Source organism: Aythya marila (assembly GCF_965140915.1).
Source record: "Aythya marila genome assembly, chromosome: 2".
Taxonomy (NCBI): domain Eukaryota; kingdom Metazoa; phylum Chordata; class Aves; order Anseriformes; family Anatidae; genus Aythya; species Aythya marila.
The window spans coordinates 140,532,385-140,555,729 of record NC_139043.1 but is presented as its reverse complement, the minus strand read 5'-3'; the positions used below and the strand labels follow the sequence as shown (position 1 = coordinate 140,555,729).

General features: G+C 35.5%; 1 protein-coding gene across 3 annotated transcripts in view; it reads left to right on the top strand.

Annotated features, from left to right (window-relative positions):
- The window catches only part of CSMD3 (CUB and Sushi multiple domains 3), a gene marked incomplete at both ends in the record, with an annotated part of 682,849 nt that overhangs the window by 453,084 nt on the left and 206,420 nt on the right, over positions 1-23,345 (top strand). For all 3 annotated transcript variants that reach the window (XM_082754088.1, XM_082754087.1, XM_082754086.1), the window contains 3 exons: positions 5,778-5,969; positions 9,543-9,669; positions 10,274-10,476. In XM_082754088.1, coding sequence (XP_082610214.1) covers positions 5,778-5,969; positions 9,543-9,669; positions 10,274-10,476 — 522 coding nt within the window. The remainder of the gene's footprint in view (positions 1-5,777; positions 5,970-9,542; positions 9,670-10,273; positions 10,477-23,345) is intronic.

Here is a 23,345-nt window from a genome sequence, read left to right as displayed (position 1 = left end):
TTGCTAGAAAACAGAGAGGGTCTGGTGGGAGATGTGGTTATTGGTGGCCGCCTCGGTCATAGCGACCATGAAGTGGTTGAGTTCAAAATTTATGGTGACAGAAGGAAAAGTGCCACCAAAACCTCATCCCTAGATATGGGGAAAGTGGACTTCAGGCTGCTCAGGGAACTAGTCAGCAAGGTCCCCTGGGAAACTGCTCTTGAATGCCTCGATGTCCACCAGTGCTGGTCATTCTTTAAGCGATGCCTCCTAGAAGCACAAGATCAGGCAATTCCTAAATATCGCAAGTCAGGCAGGCGGGGCAGGAGGCCAGTGTGGCTGACCAGGAACGTTCTAATGGAGATTAGGCGGAAACAGAGAGTGTTTCACTACTGGAAGGAGGGCCAGGCGTCATGGAAAGAATACAGGGATGCTGTTCGTGTTTGTAGGGAGAAAGTTCGTGTGGCCAAAGCACACCTAGAGTTGAAGCTGGCTGTGTCTGTGAGAGAAAATAAAAAGGGTTTTTTTAGATATGTAAATGGAAAAAGGAGAACTAGAGAATACATAGGGCCACTCCTTGATAGGGAAGGTCTCCTCACAGACAATGACATAGGCAAAGCAGAGACGCTTAACGCCTTCTTTGCCTCTGTCTTCAATGCCGATGATGGGCTTCGGGACCCAGGGTGCCCTGAGCTGGAGGACCGGGACGGTGGGGATGTCAAACTCCCAACCGACCCTGAACGTGTGCGGGATTTGCTACTCCACCTGGATCCCTACAAGTCCATGGGTCAGGATGGGATTCATCCCCGGGTGCTGAAAGAGCTGGCAGACGTCATCGCGGAACCTCTCTCAATTATTTTTCAACGATCCTGGGAATTTGGAGAGGTCCCGGTAGACTGGAAGCTGGCAAATGTTGTGCCGATTTTCAAGAAGGGTCAGAAAGAAGACCCTAGCAATTACAGGCCTGTCAGTCTCACGTCAGTGCCTGGTAAAATCATGGAGAAGTTGGTTCTTGAACTTATTGAGGTGCACCTGGGGGACAAAGCAGTCATTGGTCCCAGCCAGCATGGGTTTGTGAAGGGTAGGTCCTGCCTAACTAACCTGATTTCCTTTTATGATAAGATCACCCGTATGGTGGACCAAGGGAAACCAGCTGATGTGATTTTTTTGGACTTCAGCAAGGCTTTTGACATGGTTTCCCATAGGATCCTACTGGACAAAATGTCCACCATACAGCTAAATAAAAACATCATACGATGGGTGAGCAATTGGCTAACGGGCAGGGCCCAAAGGGTTATGGTAAATGTGGCTGCGTCAGGCTGGCGAGCGGTCACCAGTGGGGTCCCTCAAGGCTCCATTTTAGGGCCGGTACTTTTCAATATTTTTATAAACAATCTGGATGTAGGAATAGAAGGTATTTTGAGCAAGTTTGCTGATGACACCAAACTTGGAGGAGTTGTGGACTCGAATGAGGGTGTAAAGGCCTTGCAGAGGGATCTGGATAGGTTGGAGAGCTGGGCGATCACCAACCGCATGAAGTTCAATAAGAGCAAGTGCCGGGTCCTGCACCTGGGACGGGGAAACCCTGGCTGCACGTACAGACTGGGCGATGAGACGCTGGAGAGCAGCCTAGAAGAGAGGGATCTGGGGGTCGTGGTAGACAGCAAATTGAATATGAGCCAGCAGTGTGCCCTGGCAGCCAGGAGGGCCAATCGTGTCCTGGGGTGCATCAAGCACGGCATCGCTAGTAGGTCAAGGGAGGTGATTGTCCTGCTCTACTCTGCGCTGGTGCGGCCTCACCTCGAGTACTGTGTGCAGTTCTGGGCACCACAGTATAAAAAGGACATGAAACTGTTGGAGAGTGTCCAGAGGAGGGCTACGAAGATGGTGAAAGGCCTGGAGGGGAAGACGTACGAAGAACGGCTGAGGTCACTGGGCCTGTTCAGCCTGGAGAAGAGGAGGCTGAGGGGAGACCTCATCACAGTCTACAACTTCCTCGTAAGGGGGAGTCGAGAGGCAGGAGACCTTTTCTCCATTAACACCAGTGACAGGACCCGCGGGAACGGGGTTAAGCTGAGGCAGGGGAAATTTAGGCTTGACGTCAGGAGGGGGTTCTTCACAGAGAGGGTGGTTGCACACTGGAACAGGCTCCCCAGGGAAGTGGTCACTGCACCGAGCCTGTCTGAATTTAAGAAGAGATTGGACTGTGCACTTAGTCACATGGTCTGAACTTTTGGGTAGACCTGTGCGGTGTCAAGAGTTGGACTTGATGATCCTTAAGGGTCCCTTCCAACTCAGGATATTCTATGATTCTATGATTCTATGACAGAAAAGTATTTAAGCAGATGAGTAGTTTTAAATTTGAAATCTAATGCTGTTGTTTCATAAAGACTTTTTATATTTAAAATTCTACTTTAAGTCTCACGTACAATACAAACTGCATTAGACTAGCAATTTCTGAGTTTGGATTATTGTTTAAAACAATCCAGTTTGGAACCCAAATGATTAAGAAACTTTCCAAACAAATCTTTTTTATCTCTACATCAACTGACAAAATTAAACTACAGATATTAGAAGAGGTTAAATCTTTTCAGATCTGTGGCTTAGAGTGTATACAGGATACAGCTATATTCATCTTGTGTATCACATGGCAACTTCTGAAAATGTATATATTTACATGTGTCAATTGGCACATGGTGTACGTGACTTCTTTTATGTATAATTTTGTCATTGCTGAATTATCCTTCTATATAAAACAGTTTTTAGCATGCAGAACAGTATTATGAGGCAATTCTGTGTCATCATCCTTCTTTTTTCCTCTGTCATTCATTTTCAACTATTCAAAATATTTTGTTACAAAAACATCTTTGTCATTCTTTTAAAACTAATATAAAATATAATAAATACATAAATAGTAATATAATATAATAAAACTATTATATAATATATAATATATAATAATTATATTATATGTTTATATTTATATTATATACATAATATAATATATATATAACGTATAATTATAATAAAACTAATATTATAAAACTATTATAAATCTAGCAGAGTGAAAGTAAAATATTTCAAGATACTGCAAAGGCATGTAATTATTTTTGAGGTCAAAGTTGCTTAAATATGCCATGTACTAGCCTGTGATATCATAGAACTGTACTGTATGATTAAAAATAGGTCTTCTCAGTTCTGCGTCACTATGCAAGTGTCACAATATTTCATTTTATCATATTTATATAGGTAAATTCAATGTTATAATTAACATTTCCTGTCCTTTGAGTACTTACTAATGCATTCTTAGTGTTTTTTGTAGAATATACTTTCCTAGCCTGAATTAATAGCTTTTAGTCTGAACTGTGCTTCTTGTACTTCTTTTGTAAATATGTACTTCATTGGGAAACTGCATGGGATACATGCTGTTTTCTTAGACATCCTAAATTAAATAGGATGAATAACTTACTTCACAAATACTACCCTTAACAGAAGAGATCAGATAGCATGGAATTAATTCTCATAGTTGCACTCCCTTCATTAATTGTAGTATTGCCCAGTATTGGTACAAAAGTATTACAGAATGGTTGACGTAGGACAGAACCTAAGGAACAAAAGTGAGAAAAAACTTTTGGAGTGAGTTGTATGGGAAAGAGAAAAAAAGCAGTGCAAATGTAGTTCACTCATCATCTCCCACAAACAGACCAATTCCCAGCCAGTCTCTGAACAGCGACCTCTTTGAAAAGATTGTAAAAAATAGCTTTATTGCTCAGTATTACACTATGTGGAATGGAATTTGTCTTTGATCAGTTGGGTTCAGCTGTCCTGGCTGTACCTCTCCCAACTTCTTGCCACCCTCAGCCTACTCCCTGGTGGGGTGGAGTGAGGAACAGAGAAGGTATCCATGTTTAGCAATTGCAGAAAGATTTGGTATGCTATCAACACTGGTTTGGTCAACCTAATCCACAGCACCATATGGGCTACAATGAAAAAAATTTACTCAATCCCATATGTACAAAGTATACTCCAACTCCTTTATACCTTCTCTTTAGATTTATACACCCTAAAGACCCCCTGGGCCTTCTCTCGTCCAGGATGAATAGTCCCAGCTATCTCAGTCTTTCCTCATCTGAGATATGCTCTAGTCCATTAATCATCTCAGGGGTCCTTCACTGGACTCTCTCCAATAGTTCCTACACTTGGGGTACCTGAACCACCTGAACACTGTTAGTACCTATGCTTAGGCAATGGAATTACGTTTGTTTTTTGTTTTGTTTTGTTTTGTTTTCTCTCATCCTTAAGAAGGAAGTGATCTGTCAAAAAGACTACTTTTGTGCTTTATCTATAAGTAGGTTGTCCATACAGGAGGACATCTCAGGGATCAAGACATTTTAACTTCTTTTCACACACTATGCATGTTGAACTGTGTGTTCAACATTTTCTCTTAGAAAACAGGAAATTCTAACTGGTCAATAAATATATAGTTTGGCAGTATTAAAAGGGTTCTTCACATGGGCTTCATATTAGCCTCTTCTAGAGATTCTGCAGTGTAGTCTATAATGGAAACAATATCTCATCTAAGATTGATAAAAGTTCAGCTCAGAGGTTATGGAGACTCTTCAGGAGGTAAGCCATTTTCAGTGAGACATGAAATGAGCTGAAGGAACTGTGAAGATATGGCATTTGACCTACTTTTTTCCTCCTGTGAGCAAACAGGCGTATCCAACCCAAACCATTTTGTCTGTAAAATAAAATAATTAACCTTTTTTCAATTAACAAGTAGTAGTGATTCAGTACCTGCGGAGAGATGATGAAAGGCTACCAACTGTACCAACTGTTGGCCAGCTGGACAAATACTGTGTAAATGATTTCAATGAACAATGCGCATATGAAAAGCCCTTCATTTGCTCCTATGTCAGCTACATAAAGGAATGTCAAACTGACACAAAGTGTCTTTTTTAGCTGCGCTCAGTTTGAGCTGCATGATATTGTTAAAAAATATTGGTTTTTGAACAAAGAGGTCTTGAACAAAGAGGTTTTGAACTGCTTCTCAGTTAATAGCAGGAAAACTTATTTGGAGTAGAGAGTCTTTTGCCCAAATTATAGGTTATGTTTCCCCATATGTTTCCCCATAATGTTATACTTATTTATGTTTCGGTCATTCTAGGTCTTGCTCCACAGCTTTAATTCTCTGAAGTGCCCAAATATTTGGCTTGAATTCACTCTATCATCATCATCATTGTTGCCTCCTGCATTTAGTGATTAAATTTACAAACTACTGAAAGCAGGATTAGGGTAGGAAGTTATGAATGCAACTATTTCTTTTGTGCCATAGGTGCTATTCTGCCACTGGTGTTAATGTGCACAATAACAAATCTCCTTCGAAGGCTTGTTTATGAGCCTATAAATGTCCATTCACAAACTAGATTGTCATCAAAATAAACAGGCAGTCATTTTAACTGCCATTTTATAAATTATAATATCATTTCAGAACTGATTGATAATTATCATGAATTCCCTCCTCAGTCTTTAACTGAGCTTTTAGAAAAAAAAGATGTTACAACAGTTTGGTTGGCAGGCTCAACTTGAAAGTAATAGAGTTACACTCTGAAGTATGACAGAAAGGTACAGACAATTATCCTACTTAGACTATTTAGAAACAGAAAAGAAACCTTAAATATATTGCTGCCTGAATTCTAAAAATACTTGATTTCTGCTAGAAAACAGAAAATCTTATTTTTTGATCAATGTATTTATGAGTTTGATTTTTTAACTACAGTTTGTTATTCTTACTGCAGGTTTTGAGCTTTCACATTGTGAAGACCCTGGCGTGCCACAGTTTGGATATAAAATCAGTGACCAAGGTCATTTTGCTGGAAGCACTATAATTTATGGATGTAATCCAGGTTACACACTGCATGGAAGTAGCCTTCTGAAGTGTATGACTGGAGAAAGAAGGGCATGGGACTATCCTCTGCCATCATGTATTGGTAGTATACCATTTTTTTTTAATTTTATTTTTTTACTTTTTTTTTTTCTTTACTTAAACTGCTATCTGAATATAAGCAAGGAAAAAAAATACTCTTGTGTTTTGCAAAGACACGAATATACATGCACCTTGGCAGATCTATTTAACTAGACCTTACCTAATATATGTGAGTGGCGCTACCTTTTTGGGGGTTAAAAAAGGAAAGAAAAAAAGAAAAAGTAATTATTAAACATGCATAATGAAATTGCTAATATGTATATGTCTTGTTAAAGTCAGCAAATAGACAACATAAAAAGCTTAATCAGGACCATATAATTTTAATGATGGGCTATAAAATTAGTTTTCCCTAACTGTATCTAACATTACACTAGAAAAAGCTTTTCATATATTTATATATAAATACTACAAAATAAATTAAAATAAAAAAATGAAGATACTAAGATCTGCGGAGGCATATTGTATTTTTATCACTTCTGTAATTTTGCTGTGATGAATAACAACACATTATTATATACTCTATTACAATATTACAGTAACTATAAGTTGTGCGGTCACCTGCAATTCCTTCCCTGAGAAAGCAAAAATAACACAAGACTAAACTACTCTAGTATTCCTTTTTTTTTTTTTTTTCTTCTTTTTTTCATCATCTTTTAGAGGAAATGAGAAATGAGTGAATAGAGGAAGCAAGGGACGAAATGCACTTTGTTTTCAGTTTAAGTTTGACAGAAAACAATGTATTTTGGCATATCTTTATCAAGAGATAGAGCTCGTAAAACAACATATATAAAACAACAATCAAGAACTGAAAAGTTCTCTGAAAGAAGTTATTAAAGAATAAATGCTTAAGTCCCAAATGTGAATATTTGAATATACCCAATGATAACTAATTTCTACATTATTTGGAATATTTGTAACAGTAGAATAAGGAGGAAAGCATGGCATTGGAAAGTGTAAGAAGCAGCTCGGAGGCACAGAGAGAACATACGATGGAAGTTAAAAAAAAAAAAAGATAAAATGTGATCCAAGAAAGTTGAAAATTAAAGTTTCATCAATAAATAATATTTTCAGCTCTATTATTTAACATTAAAAATCATAGGATATATCACCTTAGTAACAGAAATAAATGAGTTCTTGCTTAATTTTAAAACAGATCAAGGTAAATCTGCCTAAAGTTATTCCTTCACGTTTTTAATGATTAATGATCTACTTGTGTACTGTGCACTATTTTCACCAACTGTGGGAGATTCAACATCCTTATCCTTCTAAGCAAATATTCAAAACATAATATATATTTTACATTTAGAAGGGCTACAGGAAGGGAATCTCTAGAACAGCTCATGTATATAGGAAATAAACATTGTTGACCCCTTGGAAGAAGGAAGTTTGGAAGAAGGTCCGAAAATGATTAATACAAACTGTCTTGGGATTTAATTATTCAGCTGTCCCTCTCCAACATAGATGCATATAAATGAAAAGCTTGGTCACCTTTGGATTACGAAGTGAATTGGATTCAGAATTGGTATTAACTAACAAAAAAAATCACTAAACTGAAATCTACAGGTGAGGCTGGTCCTCTGTTAAAAATGATGATATACTGTATATCCTGATGGTCTTCATATTCTTTTTTATTTTAATACTGATTCACTGTCCAATTCAGATCACTGTCTTTTAAAAAATTAAAGAAATTAAGCAACCATCTTTTGTGCTGTCACCAGACTCTTTGTGAAAACTACATTATAATTAGTCCTAAATGTTTTGTGTAGATGAACCTGTTTAGAACGTGAACCGCCCTATAGTGTAAATTTGTTCAGTTTTAAATTAATGCTATTCTGAACACATCTATGTATTCTGATATTAACAGAAGTTACTTATCCATCCAGTTCAAAGTACCATGTGTGATGCAAAATCACAATACATGAGGCACAACTACTCTTAAAAAAAGAATATATATATATATAAATAAAAGTATTTCCAAGCAGTTCTAGTAGTCATAAATCTTAAACATAATAAACATTATAGTACAGAGTACTATCTACTGAATTTGCAAGAAGATATAAAAATTACTAAATATTTCCTTTAACTTGAAATCCTTGAATCTCTAAACTTGACATTCTGAAAGAATTAAGATTCTTATTAGAATTGTCTTCACAGTGAGCAAACTGGAGAAGATGTTTTGCTTTGTTACTTCTCACTGCCACCAGTGAGGATTCTGCTTTCTGAGAAGTCACTACTGTCATGGCTGAGTCAACAACCAGCAAAAATAGGGAGCTGTAACTTGCTGAAGAGGAGGAAATAAACCACTGGGGAGAGAGGGACCTTCTAAAATCCCAATAAAAAACAAACCAGTAATCCTCTGTGAAAATTAGAATTTATAAATGTACTGTTGTTCGATGGTCCTGGACAAAATGTAATTTTTTTTTTTATTATTTCATTGTTTGCCAATGAACGCTTTTTTCTTTGTTGTGTAATTTATTTATATCCTTACTCCACTGGAAGAATAATAGACTATTCTATCATATGAGTTGAATAAATACTATTTTTTAAAAATTCTTTTTAAAGGATTTTAGGAATTAACAGATTGGCAGAGCGTTTAAAAAGATATGAAATACCACCTGTCTTTAAAAAAAAGTTTTTATTATTTCAGGAAAATACTTCATGATTTCAATTACATTTTATCAGGAAATTCACTGATCATAATAAATCTGTCAACTAAATATTTTAGGTGATATTAAATCAAAATAAAACTGCAGTTGAACTATCCAAAGAGATTTAATCAAAACAGTATTTTGGCTTTGGACTTCACAAGAGAGAAAGCATTAGAGGAACTTTAAAATGAAGGAAGGGGAAATAAGAAAACTTTATAGGCCCAAGGGATTACAAAATAAAATAAAAATCTCATAGATTAGGTATCTAGATTATTATATACTAAATTTTGCCTAGTGATTGGCTGGCTGATGCCAACTAACAGGGATCTACTTACCATCTATTATCCTCTAAGAAATATTATAGCTTCACTATGAGGACAAGTCTCAGGTAAGAAGTCTTACTTTTTTTTTTTTTTTTTAATTTTCTAATTTTCTAAACTGAAAGTCTGATTTCCTCTCTGAATAGCCTGCTTTAATTTTTAATTTAGTGTATTTTCTCTCTTCTTTTTCTTTTTCTTTCTTTTTTTTTTTTTTTTAATTTCCTACTTATTCCTTTGCAGTTTTATTAATTTTATCTGACTGTTTTAGAGTGATGTTGTGTTCTTGTGGTTTTGTTTGTTTCTCTTTTTAAGTAACAATCTTTGTTTCTTTCATTAAACATAGTATACTTTTTAATTATTGTGTGTTCAAAATTATTAGAAAGACCATAGATATGAAAGGAAAATACAGAAATACTCAAGTAAAAACATATTTGCAGGTTTGTTTCCCACGCTACTTGAAGATCTTATATGTTGTCATACAATCTTGGGACATACAGTCAGGTGTGTTGTGTTTCAGCTCTGTTACTTATTTAGCAAGGGAGTAGATCTCATCATTGATTGCTCACATGGAAAGCTATCTGTAACATTATGCAATGGTGTTTTCATCAGCTGAATGTGGAGGCCGTTTTAAAGGAGAATCATCAGGAAGAATCTTATCTCCTGGCTATCCTTTTCCCTATGATAATAATCTACGTTGCATGTGGGTGATTGAAGTAGACCCAGGAAATATTGTCAGGTATTGAAAATGAATCTTATAACAAATCTTTTTGAATTATATAATAAGCAATCTTGCATGTATAGTTGAGGAAGAAAGGGATTTAGGATTTAAGATGCAGCTCAGGAACAGTATTTTTCTCATTCTAAACTTCAATATGTAGTCTTGTGTTGTCTAATCAACCCTTAAAATTACTTGTGTTTTTTGTTGTTGTTGTTGTTGTTAACATCTTCAAAGACATACAAAATATTAATTGGAAATCTGGTTTAAAAATAATAATAATAATGAGAATGCAATTATACAGTTCATAATGCTGTTTTAAGAAAAAAAAATATTTTCTGAAAAGTCTGTGGATGCTTATATATTATTTGAATGGCTAAAGCAATATGTATTCATTTCATGGTTCACAAAATTCAAATACTAGTTGCCAAAGAATTTAGCTTTCAAATATATTTCTGTTTTTCTCTTTTATGCATCCAATGATAAAGGTATAAAAATATTGTGGAAAAAAAATACACTTGGAAATCAAAGTTTATTTGCTTTCTTAGTTGTTTTGTTTTTGTTTTGCTAAAGATAAATTGTTAAATAATTTAAAAATGACAATAAAATCATGGTGTTCTTACAGCCTTCAGTTTCTTGCATTTGATACTGAGGCATCACATGATATTCTACGAGTTTGGGATGGACCACCTGAGAACGAGATGTTACTCAAGGAAATTAGTGGATCTCTTGTTCCTGAAGGCATTCACAGTACACTCAACATAGTAACTATCCAATTTGACACAGATTTTTATATCAGCAAATCTGGGTTTGCCATACAGTTTTCAAGTAAGTTGATGGATTTATTTATTATTATGCTGAAATTGGTGACACCATTTCTAACTTCAGTAAGGAAAGAGTTGGTCCAAACTGTCAGATTTGTTCTAAAGCTAATGTTTTTATTTAAAATGAATAAATACAAATCCATGTCATATACTATTTTGGCTTTATTTCAAGACCAACTGGGAAAGCATAGGAATATTTATAATTATGACTAGCATTTTTCACAAAGGAGGTGTTGTAAGCACGTTAACAACTTCATCCTTTTCTAATCAATAAGAGTTTTTGCTTTCAAAGACATCTGTGCAGAATTTTTAATTCCTGTTGCACTTGTATAGGATGAAACAGGAAACAGCACTGCAGGAACAGTAGTGTCCTTCTCCTTTCTGTCTTCTAGCACTATTTCTTTCATCTTATTGGATTAATCAAGCTGGCAGCATAGTGACAAACCTAAACACTTATTTAACTGTTATTAAATCCTTTTTCATGTTGAAATAGAAGAAGTCATTAAATAAGGTCCATTTTGACCTCACTGCTGATCAATGAAATATATATATTTTTCAAGTATATCAAGATCTCATCTCATAATATCATTTTGTTTAGCAGTAGCAATGTTTATAATTTAGTTGATACAGACTTGTACTTTTAATGGTAACATTATTAACATTGTTGTGCTTTCTGTATTTGGTATTTGTGTAAGTCCTTTTTCCCCCTAATGTCATTCTTTCTATGTATACGAAAAATGCATGTGGACACGCACACAGTGATTTGAAGGAAGAATCAAGTGTGTGAATGAGAGGACAAAGTAAAATATAGCTAAGTTGTAGTGAAAGAATGCCTCTTCTCTCTTTTATTGGAGCCATGAATAGTTTTTAATTCACAGAATCACAGGATGGTTGAGGTTGGAAGGGACTTCCAGAGATCATCTAGTCCAACCCCCCCCCACCAAGCAGGATCACCTAGAGCATGTTACACAGGATTGCATGCAGGCAGGTTTTGAATATCTCCAAAGAAGACTCCACAACCTCTCTGGGCAGCCTGTTTCAGTGCTCTGTCACCTGAACTGTAATGAAGTTCTTCCTCAGATAGCAATGAAACCTCCTGTGGTTAAATTTATACCCATCACCCCTTGTCCTATCGCTGGCCACCACTGAGAAGACTTTGGCCCCATCCTCTTTAGATTGTCCCCTCAGGTATTTGTAGAGGTTGATAAAATCCCCTATCAATCTCTTCTCTAGGCTAAGTAGGCCCATCTCACTTAGTCTTTCCTCATAAAACAGATACTCCAATCCCTTAATCATCTTTGTGGCTCTATGCTGGACTCTCTCTAGAAGTTCTACATTCCTCTTGTACTGGGAAGCCCAGAACTGGATATAATATTCCAGGTGTGGCCTCCCCAGCGCTGAGTAGAAGGGGAGGATCACTTCTTTCAACCTGCTGTCCACACTCCTCTTGATGCAGGCTAGGATGCCATTGGCCTTCTTGGCCACAAGGGCACACTGCTAGATCATGTTTAATTTTTTTACAACAACCCTTAGACCCCTTTCTGCAGAGCTGCAGGCTGGCAGGTCACCCCCTAGCCTGTGCATTCAGTTATTCTTCCCTAGGGGCAGGATTGCCACTTGCCCTTGTTGAACTTCATGAGGTTCCTCTCAGCCCAACCCTCCAGACTGTCCAGGTCCCTCTGAATGCCTGCATACGCTTCTGGCCATACTACTTTACTAAGCAGGAAAGAATTATATTTGAGGAGAGGGAGGAAAAAGAAATTCTATGTAATTTTGTTTTAATCTTCCATGTACTTTCTTTGAATCTATAATGTTGTCTGAGTGAAACAGATGGTGTCTGCGTACTTTAGCTGCAGTGTAATTAAAAAACAGAAAGCTTACACAGGGGAGGTATCTGCTTTTACTTTCCTCTTGCCATTTTGTGGAAGAGAGTATGAGTATTTAACTGGATTATTGGTGCTTTTACAATATCTGTTGTAGTTTAGTAGCATTCCTCTTGAAGGAATTCAAACCCTTTGAAGACCCCGAATGCTTGACTTTTTATATTATTTCCTTAATTGTTAATTCATTTTGTAGAAAGTGATTTTTAGTTCAGCTTTCCTTAAAGTTTTTTTTTATCAACTGCTCCTACACAATTCAGCATCCATAATTCATTTAATAACTGAAAATATTCACCATTTATATTGTAATATAACTTGTATTAATATAATAATTATAATGTGTTAATATAATAATACAATATAATAATACAATTAATTTAATATTTATAACAAATGTAATATGATTAATACATTATAATAATAATGTAGTTTATGATATAATACATTTAATATGATGATAATATAATAATTGAATGTATTAATGTGATAATTAACTAATATACCTAATATTTCTTCTTTATAATTCACCCAGCAAATACAGAAAAAAAAATTCTATCTGGTAGCAATTAACAACTGAGAGCATTCTTCACCAAATAAAATGGGGGAGGGGGACAATCCTAGAGAAGCTGATATATTATGCAAACAGTATAAAGATAATTATAATTTAAGTAGTATTTGTAATTAGAGCTGATACTATTAGAATTTTCTCTATACAGACCTGTCCAACACAGTCCTTTACAAGGAATCAAAATTAATAATTTTGTAAAAGTTAGGGGTAGGGAGGGAGTTCCAATCCTTCCTGTGAATAAATTCTTCCTCATATCTAACCTATATCTAATCTAAACCTCTTCTGGTGCAGTTTGAGGATGTTCTTATCCTATCACTTGTCACCTGAGAAGAGACTGACACCATCCTTTCTACAACCTCCTTTCAGATAGGTTGTAGAGTGCAATGAGGTCTACCTTTAGCCTCCTTTACTCGAGATACCCAGTGCCCTCAGACGCTCCTCATATATCTCATTATCTAGTTTCTTCAACAGCTTTGTCACTTTTCTCTGAACATAGTACAGCAACTAAATACCTTTCTTGTAATGAGGGGCTGAAAACTGAACTGTCTCAACAGTGATGACTACAGAGGGATGATCACTTCCCTAGTCCTGCTGGCCACTCTATTTCTGATACAAGCCAGGGTGATAATGGCTTTCGCCACCTGGCCACAGTGCTGGTTCATGTGGATGATTGAAAAAAAGCATAGATAACTTGCATCAGATACTAACCTGGATGGCTTAAATTTGACAATAATAGTTTCCAGTCTAGAATTATAATGAATCATATTGCTTACTTTGATTACTTGAAATGGCTAAAACCTTAAACACTCACAATTCAGTTTTCTGAAATTATGTTTAGTGCCTTTTTATAGCCATGCAGTTTGGTAAATGTTTCTTTATTCACTTTTTAATTGTGGTTCAAAGAAAGACACGTTCACCACAGTCATTTAGGAAGATTTTTTGACACTGAACATCATATTTTACTTTTTATTTTATTTCTTTTATTTTCTCCAGTTTTCACTTTTATGAAGTCAGAAAAATAGGATTTATTCTTCTTGTGTCTATTCCATAGCAGAACAAGTTTTTCATGTCTTAATGCTTCCTTGTTTGCTGATTTCTTTCAACCATGAGAGGAGACCTTTATATTTAATGCTGTAAAATGTAAAATTTGAGGATGACTATTTTCCTACAACTTTTTCTTCTTTTTCCTGAAGTTTTTTTTTTTATATTATTTTTTTTATTTATTGTTGTTTGTTTTAATAGCATTGACAAACTTAACAGAAAGAAGCTGTTAAGGCTGTTAAGTAGATCTGTTTCCCTCCATCAGCAATTGTCTTTCTTTAAAATAGCTAACAATAGTAAACAGAATAACCATTTATGGGATTTCAATGGCAAAAATGTCACAGGTAAATGCTATTAAATGACATTAACTATTCAGTAGCTATTATCACTTAGTATACATAGGATATTTGTCTTTTATTTGGGCAAATACTATGAGTTACTGATTCCATGTAAATGCCCTGATAATAGCTTGTAGCTAGAGAGACCTGAAGCTTTGGGACCATAATTATGTTTCTTAATAGGCTGGATAAAGAGTAAAATCTCAGTTAAGCTTTCTCTTCCCTGCATTTCCTTTATTACAAATGTGTGAGCAAAATGGTGTAAGAGCAGGACTTAGTACTTTTTGTTTTCTTTGTGCAAAGAAACATCTCCCTAACCATTTTCCATGTGGAGATTTCACCCTGAAAAAAAAGCCTGTGAATTCATACACTACATCGATTATTCAGCTGTCTTTTTTGGCACTCTTACAGAGAACTACACACAAACTGCTGTGTGACTGGCAAATTCGTCAGCTGAGGTATACAGGAATTACTTTGGTGGAACCATTTAGGTGTCACATTTTTATCTTCAGATACATATAAAGTTCATCCTGCAGCAGTGGAATATCTTTTACATGCAGGACAGAATCAACCTACTTCTGTAGTATTCTCCAACAGTATTTTGGAGAATATTCTTATATTTATTATATATTATCTGTATTTGGTACAAAACAGAATAAAACAGAACAGGTTTGACATTTTGTCATGTGACTGCAAAAATTATTACCCCATGGTAAATACTTTAGATGCCATAGGTATTCTGTGCTCTGCTTCCTGTGACAAGCTCTGGTATTGCATTAATGCAACTTGGGGGTGGATTTTCTGCTGCTCTTCATTTTCAGTATCAGTACTTTCCATTGTGTAATTTGTGAGCCACTCTTTATAGATGTACATAGATACATGCTTACATACATAAACACACATACAAGATGGGATTTTTTCTGTAGGTACAGGTTAGGACTTCAGGACTGTTACTTTTTTACCACACTTAGATTACTGTATAATGCATAAATATAAGTGTGAAGTTATTTTTGGATGTATCATCTGTTTTTCCAAGGTCTTGGCCTCCTGTCACTTATGTATCTTGTATTTTCAGTTAATGAGTGTTATTGAAGATATTTTTTATGTTAGGTAATCTGTACCATAGGAAAGAAAGATACTTTGGAAGTTCTATATGCTACCTTGTAATGGAATGAATACATCACAAAAATGTATCTAGAAAGAAGTGATATTTTGGTAGAATGGCCAAAATACACTTATGTAAGTGAAATTCCTTGAAGGCATATCAAACTAGATTTATACTTGATCACTGATATTTTTTCATGTTCTGTAACTAACCTAGAAATCTTTCACTACTGGAATCCAGAGCCTCTTTCTCAAGCTGTAATTTTTCAAACTGAATATATGAATAATATGGATTTTTGCATCCCACATATATATAAATGACAGAATCAGCAAAGAGATTTGACTGAAACAATGTTCATCCTTCAGTCTTCTATACATGTATATGATTGTGAAGAAAAAAAAAAAAGCATCAACTAGAACTTCAGTTATTGACTGGACATATTCAGTTGTGCAGTCTCAGGTTCTCTAGTTTCACTTTCATAAAGGCAATAAAGCCTGCAAAAGAAAATTAAAATAACAATTGGATCCTCATTTTCCTCTGTATTCCCATTGTGCTTTCGGAAGGTGTAATGTTGAAACAGAAGCTGTTTTCTGACAAAGGTTCTGTAACTTTTTGCAAGTGACCAATAGTATAATGCTTTCCTAACTCATAAATTTTGATAGTCTTAACAAATATTAGAGTAACAGCTTATGTGTAAGGTTAGAATATTATCAATACTAAGGTCAGTTCTGTATCAATTCCAACCTGTTCAATTATAGTACAAAAGAACTGAAGAAGCAACAGATCAACAAAGAATGAATGCTTCAAATAGATTAAAAAACAGATTAAACACCTTCTTACTTAACCATTTGTCAGGATTTTGCCCTGTGTTTAAGAACTCCCAGAACATTGTAGGATTTTGAAATGGTAAGGCTGCAATGCAAATATACAAATGCATACAAACTGTGACAATTGTAAAAGACAGGAAAAGGAAAAAAAATAAATAAATAATAATAATAATAATAAAAAAGACGGGAGCAATACCTCCTCTCTTCAGAGGATTCCAATTTACCCAGAGTGCAAAATCAAGGCAAACCAGTAGTGTTGTTCAATACTGCACAACTGTATACAACTGTATCCTTAACAGAACAGGTTGTGAGTATTCTGTATAGAATCTACTTAAACAAATGTATTTTCATTCAGGTCCTCTTAATGATCTTTTCAGTAGAAATGGTATTAAAATCTGCATCATCAGGATTATGATCATTAGGGTTTTCAATGCACAAGTAGCCCTTGTGTGTGATCCAATATCCTAATGATTTTTATTTTTTATTTTCCTGAAAAGCTATTTCTTTCTCCCTGATGCCGTCTGAAACAGGGATAGGCCCAGTACAAAAAGCTTAAAGAACTCTATAGTTCCAAAAGAAGAAAATAAATAATAATTTAGTAATTAAAAAAAAAAAAAAAAAAAAAAAGACACTAAGGTTTAATAAATAAATAAGTAAATAAATAAAACTTCCTCCCCAGCTGGAATGCATTGCCAGCACGATCACGTGCTGTCACAGTGTCTATTTTATGCTGTTTTCCAGCAATTATCTGAAACCATATGTTAATTTATTTGGGGCTGGATTTCATACTCAGTGCCAGAGCTATAAGCAAGTGCTTAAGAGAGAATAGATATTCAGAACTGAAGATTGTATTTTTGTGGAAAAAGAGGTCTACTTATGAACTGGGAAAAAGTAGCTTTTAATGTTGTCCAAAAAGTCATAATAAAAACTATGTTTAGTCATCACAATGCATTTTGTTAAAAATATCTGAAGTAAATTGACAACAAAAAAGTCAAGCGAGTTAGATCATATGATTAAACCTACATGTGCAAAGATATAAAATGTATCTGACAGTAAAATCAGAAAAAGTCCCTCTGAAGAGAACTCTACCTCCACACTTCCCCCCACAAAAATTCATCAGACTATACCAGATTACAATGTAAAAGATATTTTTAAAATAGGTTCCGTTAACAATTGCCACTAAATGCTGTTATACATTCTACTGATTTTTAATCAAAATAATCTGGATTCAAATTCTGAATAAAATTTCAATGAATTAATATTTTAGTATGCAGTTAGCCAAGTAGTCTGTGTTTTCCAACTTGAGTTGTGCAAAAAGCACTCTAAAACTTGTAATTACCAGTCATACAAACCATTACTGTTGAAATACAGAACTATAAAATTTCCAGATATCATAAAGAATTATATACAATACAAAATAAAAAGAATGTTATGACTATATAATAACATTTGACTTGGCATCTCTGGCAACCAAGACTTTGTGATTTCTTTCAAAACTCCATCTGTTGTTTGGTCATGAAAAGTCCATCCAAGGAACAGGTGAACCTACACTGAACAGACTGTCTATGGAGTTAAATTGTTAATAAACTCCAAAATACATCAAATATGGACAGGGGTATAACTAAAAACTATGAATATGTGGCATGAGATGCAAACACAAACCAGACAACATTATGTTTCTTTTCTTTTTCTTTTTTTCAAGGCACTGTCCATATTTACTCTCTTTTCTTTCCCCACTTTCTCCTCCTCTCTCCACTCTCCTCCTCCCCTCCCTCTCCAAGGTGACTAATAACTCTCCTACATGTTAAATGAAATTACAATAAACTATAGCTAAAAATATGTCTCTGATAGCTAAGAATAAGGTCCTTGATGTCAACTCCGTGCAGAGAGAAATTTAAGTAATTATTTCAGTCTTTCCAAGAGCAGCGAATTCAGTAAAACATTTTTTTAAAAGATCAGCTTTTTCCAGCTTCTTAAAACTTAACCTGCTTCTGTTACCTTTCAAAGTTTCTGTATGAAATCTTTCCCTATATCAGGATCCTGAGTACACTAAGTAGGCCTTGCAGGCCCTGGCCAGCTTCACACCCTCACCTATGGGCCCATGTGCCCCTTTCAGCTCAGCACGAGACTCCTAAGCAGTGCTTTGCTGGTCTCCAGTCACCTGGCTGGACCCCTTGGACATTTTCTGTAGGGGGCTTTGTACCTGGGTAGATCCCTCAGCCCTGCACGGGCTTCTGGATGAACACACAGTTGTGGGCAGCTTGGATCCTGTACCGACCCTTCTTCCCTATGCTGTGGGAAGCTTCCTTCCTGGGTGGGCTGCAAACCAGGCATAGCCATGATAACGCTGCAGGATTTGGTAGTCATTTTCAGAGGGTAAAGGCCTTTCCCCCAAATCCCTACAATTTCTCACTTGGATTTCCCACTTGTCAAATGTGTACTTAGAGAATAGTATGGAGGATACTAGGCATGGCTTTGCTTTCCATAGATTTTGGTAATAATAGTTATCAAAAGATTGCTAGTCAAGTTCAGGCCTAATGTTTTTTTGCTGGTGACAATTTCACAGAAAAAATGTTTTTGATTCATGTGTGGATGTGCGTGTATAAACCTGTGCATGTGTGTTTGAATAATGCAACAGAGGTTTAAGAGAACAGTACCACACAAAAATGTTACTGCTTATTTATTATCAAGATGGTAATAACAAAATGGAAATGTTCCTTTGCTTTACCTTGACAAACTGGGGTTGTACCTTGTAAAGGACTTTGCAGCCATTTCCTTCATGCACTTTTCCATGCTCAATACAAGTTGTTGCTTGTCTGTTTCTGTGAGCCTTGGGACAGGTAGTGAAATCACTGTTGAAGGAATAGACAGGTTCACAAATGCATAAGACACCTGTAACTCATTGAACTTGGTTTTCAACACAGAACAATTCTTTCATTTGACAACAGTCAAAGTACAGAAAATCATAAAGATGATAACTTCAAACTTTGTGTTGCATGTCTATTTTTTTGTTTATTTTTTTTAACTCCACACAAGTTGGAGTCCCTGTGACATCAGGGAGGGCTACTGCGCAGGAGTGTAACCCTTCCTGCTCCAGTACACACCTCCTCTTCAATCTGTTTCCTGTCCTGGTGTGTTAGTGAGCTTGGTGCTAGGATGCATTTAGTCAATGCTTAATATTAGAGGAAAATAATACTCAGAAAAGTTCAATGAGGGTTATAAAGATCTGTTGGATATGGCCCCAGCTGTCTGCAAGATAAGTACTTGAGGTTTTGGACAGTGGAATGACCTGTTGGCTATGCTAACACTTTAGATTGTCAATCAGGTTGCTGCTGCTGCTCTAAGAAGGTTTGAAGCGTGTAGCCTGGAGTCTGCTACTGACAGTGTGTTACACATCACATGTTGCTCTATCATCTCTCACAATCCATACAGCAACAAGAGAAACGAGACAATCCTCTGTCCCAGGTCTAGACATTCAACATTGACTTTCTTTTCTTCCAGAAATTGATTTCAGAATTCCATCTGTTTCCATATCTTCTTGGAAGATCTTCAACAGGAGTTTATATTGATGATATGGCAATTTTCTTTCTAAGCACTTTTATTTAGAATACTTGAAAATTATTTGAAACAGAACCTCAAACTAAGACATATATTGCATTCTATAAGTTATTGACTCTTAGCTACTCAGAAATTTCTATGTGATAAGTTGTATAAGTATGTATTCTATCTCCTTCTTCAAGTTGAACAAGAGATTTGAACTATGGTCTGCCTCAATTTACTAATTGCATGCCCCATTCTGTTTTCCTCATTAAAAAAAAAAAAAAAATAATAAAAAAAAAATCTCTCACCTATCTTACACTTCCTAATTATTTAATTACTGTTTCAGGACACTGAGAGGAATGAAACCTCAAGTTAAGTGCCTGTGATGTAGCTAAGAGTTAAGCAAACAGAGAACTTGCCTGGGCATCCTTAATAACCCTGACTGTGCAAAATGTTGTACTCCTTTTGTTGGGGATGGTTCCTGATGAAATTCTGACTCAATGCTTTATTTTTAAAATTTTTCATTTTAATCTTCTGTCCTGGTTTCAGTTAGAACAGAGTTAATTTTCTTCCTAGTAGCTGGTAGAATGCTATGTTTTGGATTAGGATGAGAAGAGTGCTGATAACAGCCCAATGTTTTAATTGTTGCAGAGCAGTGCTTATACCAAGCCAAGGACATCTCAGCCTTTTGCTCTGTCCTGCCAACAGGCAGGCTGGGGGTGCAGTAAGAGCTGGGAGGGGACAGACCCAGGATAGGTGACCCAAACTAGCCAAAGGGGTATTCCATACCATCTGACGTCATGCTAAACAATATATAGGGGTGGCTAGCCGGGGAAGGGGGCTGGACTGCTCGGGGTTAGGCTGGGCATTGGTCAGCGGGTGGTGGGCGGTTGCATTGTGCATCACTTGTTTGTACATATTATTAATAGTAGTACTATTATCATAATTGTATTATTATTATTATTATTATTATTGTTATTGTTATTATTATTTTCCTGTCTTATTAAACTGTCTTTATCTCAACTCACGGGCTTCACTTTCCATTTCTCTCCCCCGTCCCAGAGAGGGAGGGGGGAGGGTGAGCGAACGGCTGCGTGGTGTTTAGCTGCCGGCCGGGTTAAACCATGACATCTTCAAATAATAACTGACAAACTTAGAATCTAAAAAGTCATGCAAAATCAACAAACTAACTCTATGGCTAGAATTTACTTAAGAATTATATTGGCTATTCTCCTAAATCTCTGATAGATCTAGCAGATACTAAAGCTTAAAATAGACAAAAACTTAATGTGTTTCTGTTGGTAGAAGACTGAGTGAAAACAGAGTGGCCATTTGATTCTTTCTTTTTCAGGAAAAGTTGTGTAGCAGGTTGGTTTTGAGATAGAAAACATCAAGGTGACCTGATTCTGAAACAGAAAGTATTAGAGAAGCAGGGAGACTGCACTGTCTATATGGGTAAAGGAGTTTGGGACAGCTTGAATTTGAAGGTGCAGTCTGTCAGGGTTGGTTCAGGCAGAGGCACACCTGAAATGCCAGCAGTTACAGGAAGCCGAATTTAAAGTGATAGGAATTTAGAAGAATATGTTGATTTAAATAAGTTAAGTTTTTGTTTTGTTTTGTTTGACATGCTGTGGGTTCAGAAAAGTTAGAATCTTAGAAAACTTAAAGCTTCTGCCCTGATCTTGTGCTCTGCAGTAATAAATAAATAAATCTAGTAATCAGATAAACAAAATTTACTATTTCTTTTCTGTCCAGAAGACATTTGCAAATTAATCAAAACGAAGAAGTAATTTTTTCTCAGGGTTGGTATTCAGGCTCTTTACTCTTTAATTAGACTTGGCATGCATTATAAGACTAAATTTAGAAATCACTGTAACAGTGAGAAATCCAGAGGTTTGGTATATTGATCCCAGCATCAGTGGAATCTGTTACTGCCTTATCACTCTTTTGCATTTATACCATATGCATATTCCTGCATATGGTATAGAGCTGTCATGTTGAGACATTAGTCACGTATCAAACTGCTTGGGCTCATGAATTATCAGAAACCTTTGGACCTTGGCATTAATTTGCTCTTTTCTGCAGCAGGAATGATCAATTTATAATACTTATTTTATTGTTTAAATGTACATTGGTGCCTTATTAATAAACAGATGTATCAAAATGCTTTTATACTCCACATCAACAAAATCTGTAGACAGATCTGTGCTTGGAAGTCTTTCTGGGTACAACTAAATGTTGTTTTAATGGCTTCTGCAGCTCTGTAAGAGCATTCCAAAACACACTCAGTTCTGAAATATGAAATGCTATTGTTGAAACACTTTTGTCATCCCAACCATGTAGATATACAAACTCTGTATGTCTAATGTGTCCCCTAATAAGTAATCTACTGAGTATCAAGTTTCATTCAACCCCACCATGAATCTGGAGTTCTTCATCAGGAACTCTTTCTGTGAGCTCTTAATCTAGTACTTGATCTATTGACTTAATTACAGTGTAGTTATTCCAACTGTCAAAAAATAGAATAAATTATTTTTGAACATTTATGTATTTTTATTAGGAAAAAAAGCTCTCAAGTGACCTCACACAAGTTTATGCTAAACCCTGTTGTTCTTGCACCTGTTGTGCTGTGTACTAGGTAATAGAGAGCTTTTGAAGTATGTATTTTTCCCAGCTAAGATATACATGTATTTTATTGCACTGTAATCTGTTACATTTAAAAATCATACCTTATGAGGTATTCAAGATGATGTGACATTAAGAGATTTTTTGTAATGCTGAGTTCACAGTGATAACAATGACAATTCTACAATGACAGAATGAAAAATCAATCTATTCTTTTCATAAATTAGCTATCTATTTCATATGTCACAAAGTACTTTAGATCCTATATATGAATAATAATGAAATTGTGATAGCTGGTTCCATTTATTTTGCAGAAAGCTTTCAAGACTGCATTGCAGGTATGATAGCAGAGTTATACAGGACTTCATTGTTCCTGCTCACTCAACAAATATTCATGAGAAATAATGATGGTCGTTATTGAACATCTAATGGGGGTGGAGATCAGCTCTTCTACTGGAATATCTATTTCAAAAGTAAAGGAGTTAATACACTTTGAAAGAGGTAAAAATAAGCTGAAAAAAGATTATGAAAAATAAATAAATTAATAAATTAATAAGTAAGCAGAATGAAGAGGCAAAGAGTGAGAATACAATACAGAAAATGACCTATCAAGACTGGTAATAGAGACCCTATCTCAATCAAACAAATGAACAAATCACAGTTTTAAACAGTAGTAATGATGGGCACAATCAAATAGAAACTGAAGACTAGAGAAGACATTACAGAAAGATGGAATTAAGAAATTCATTTTGAATATATGATTAGTATGTATTAGCTCTCAAGAAATGTGGTGGTTTTATAACTATATACAGTACTGAAATTTTCCTTTTCTGGTCTTCTTCTTGTAGCACAATTTTTTAACTTTGTCTACCTGAAAAGATATTTCTGTATTTGAAACTTATTTTTCTGACAATTTGATTTGTTTTAAAACAAACAAACAAAACCACAA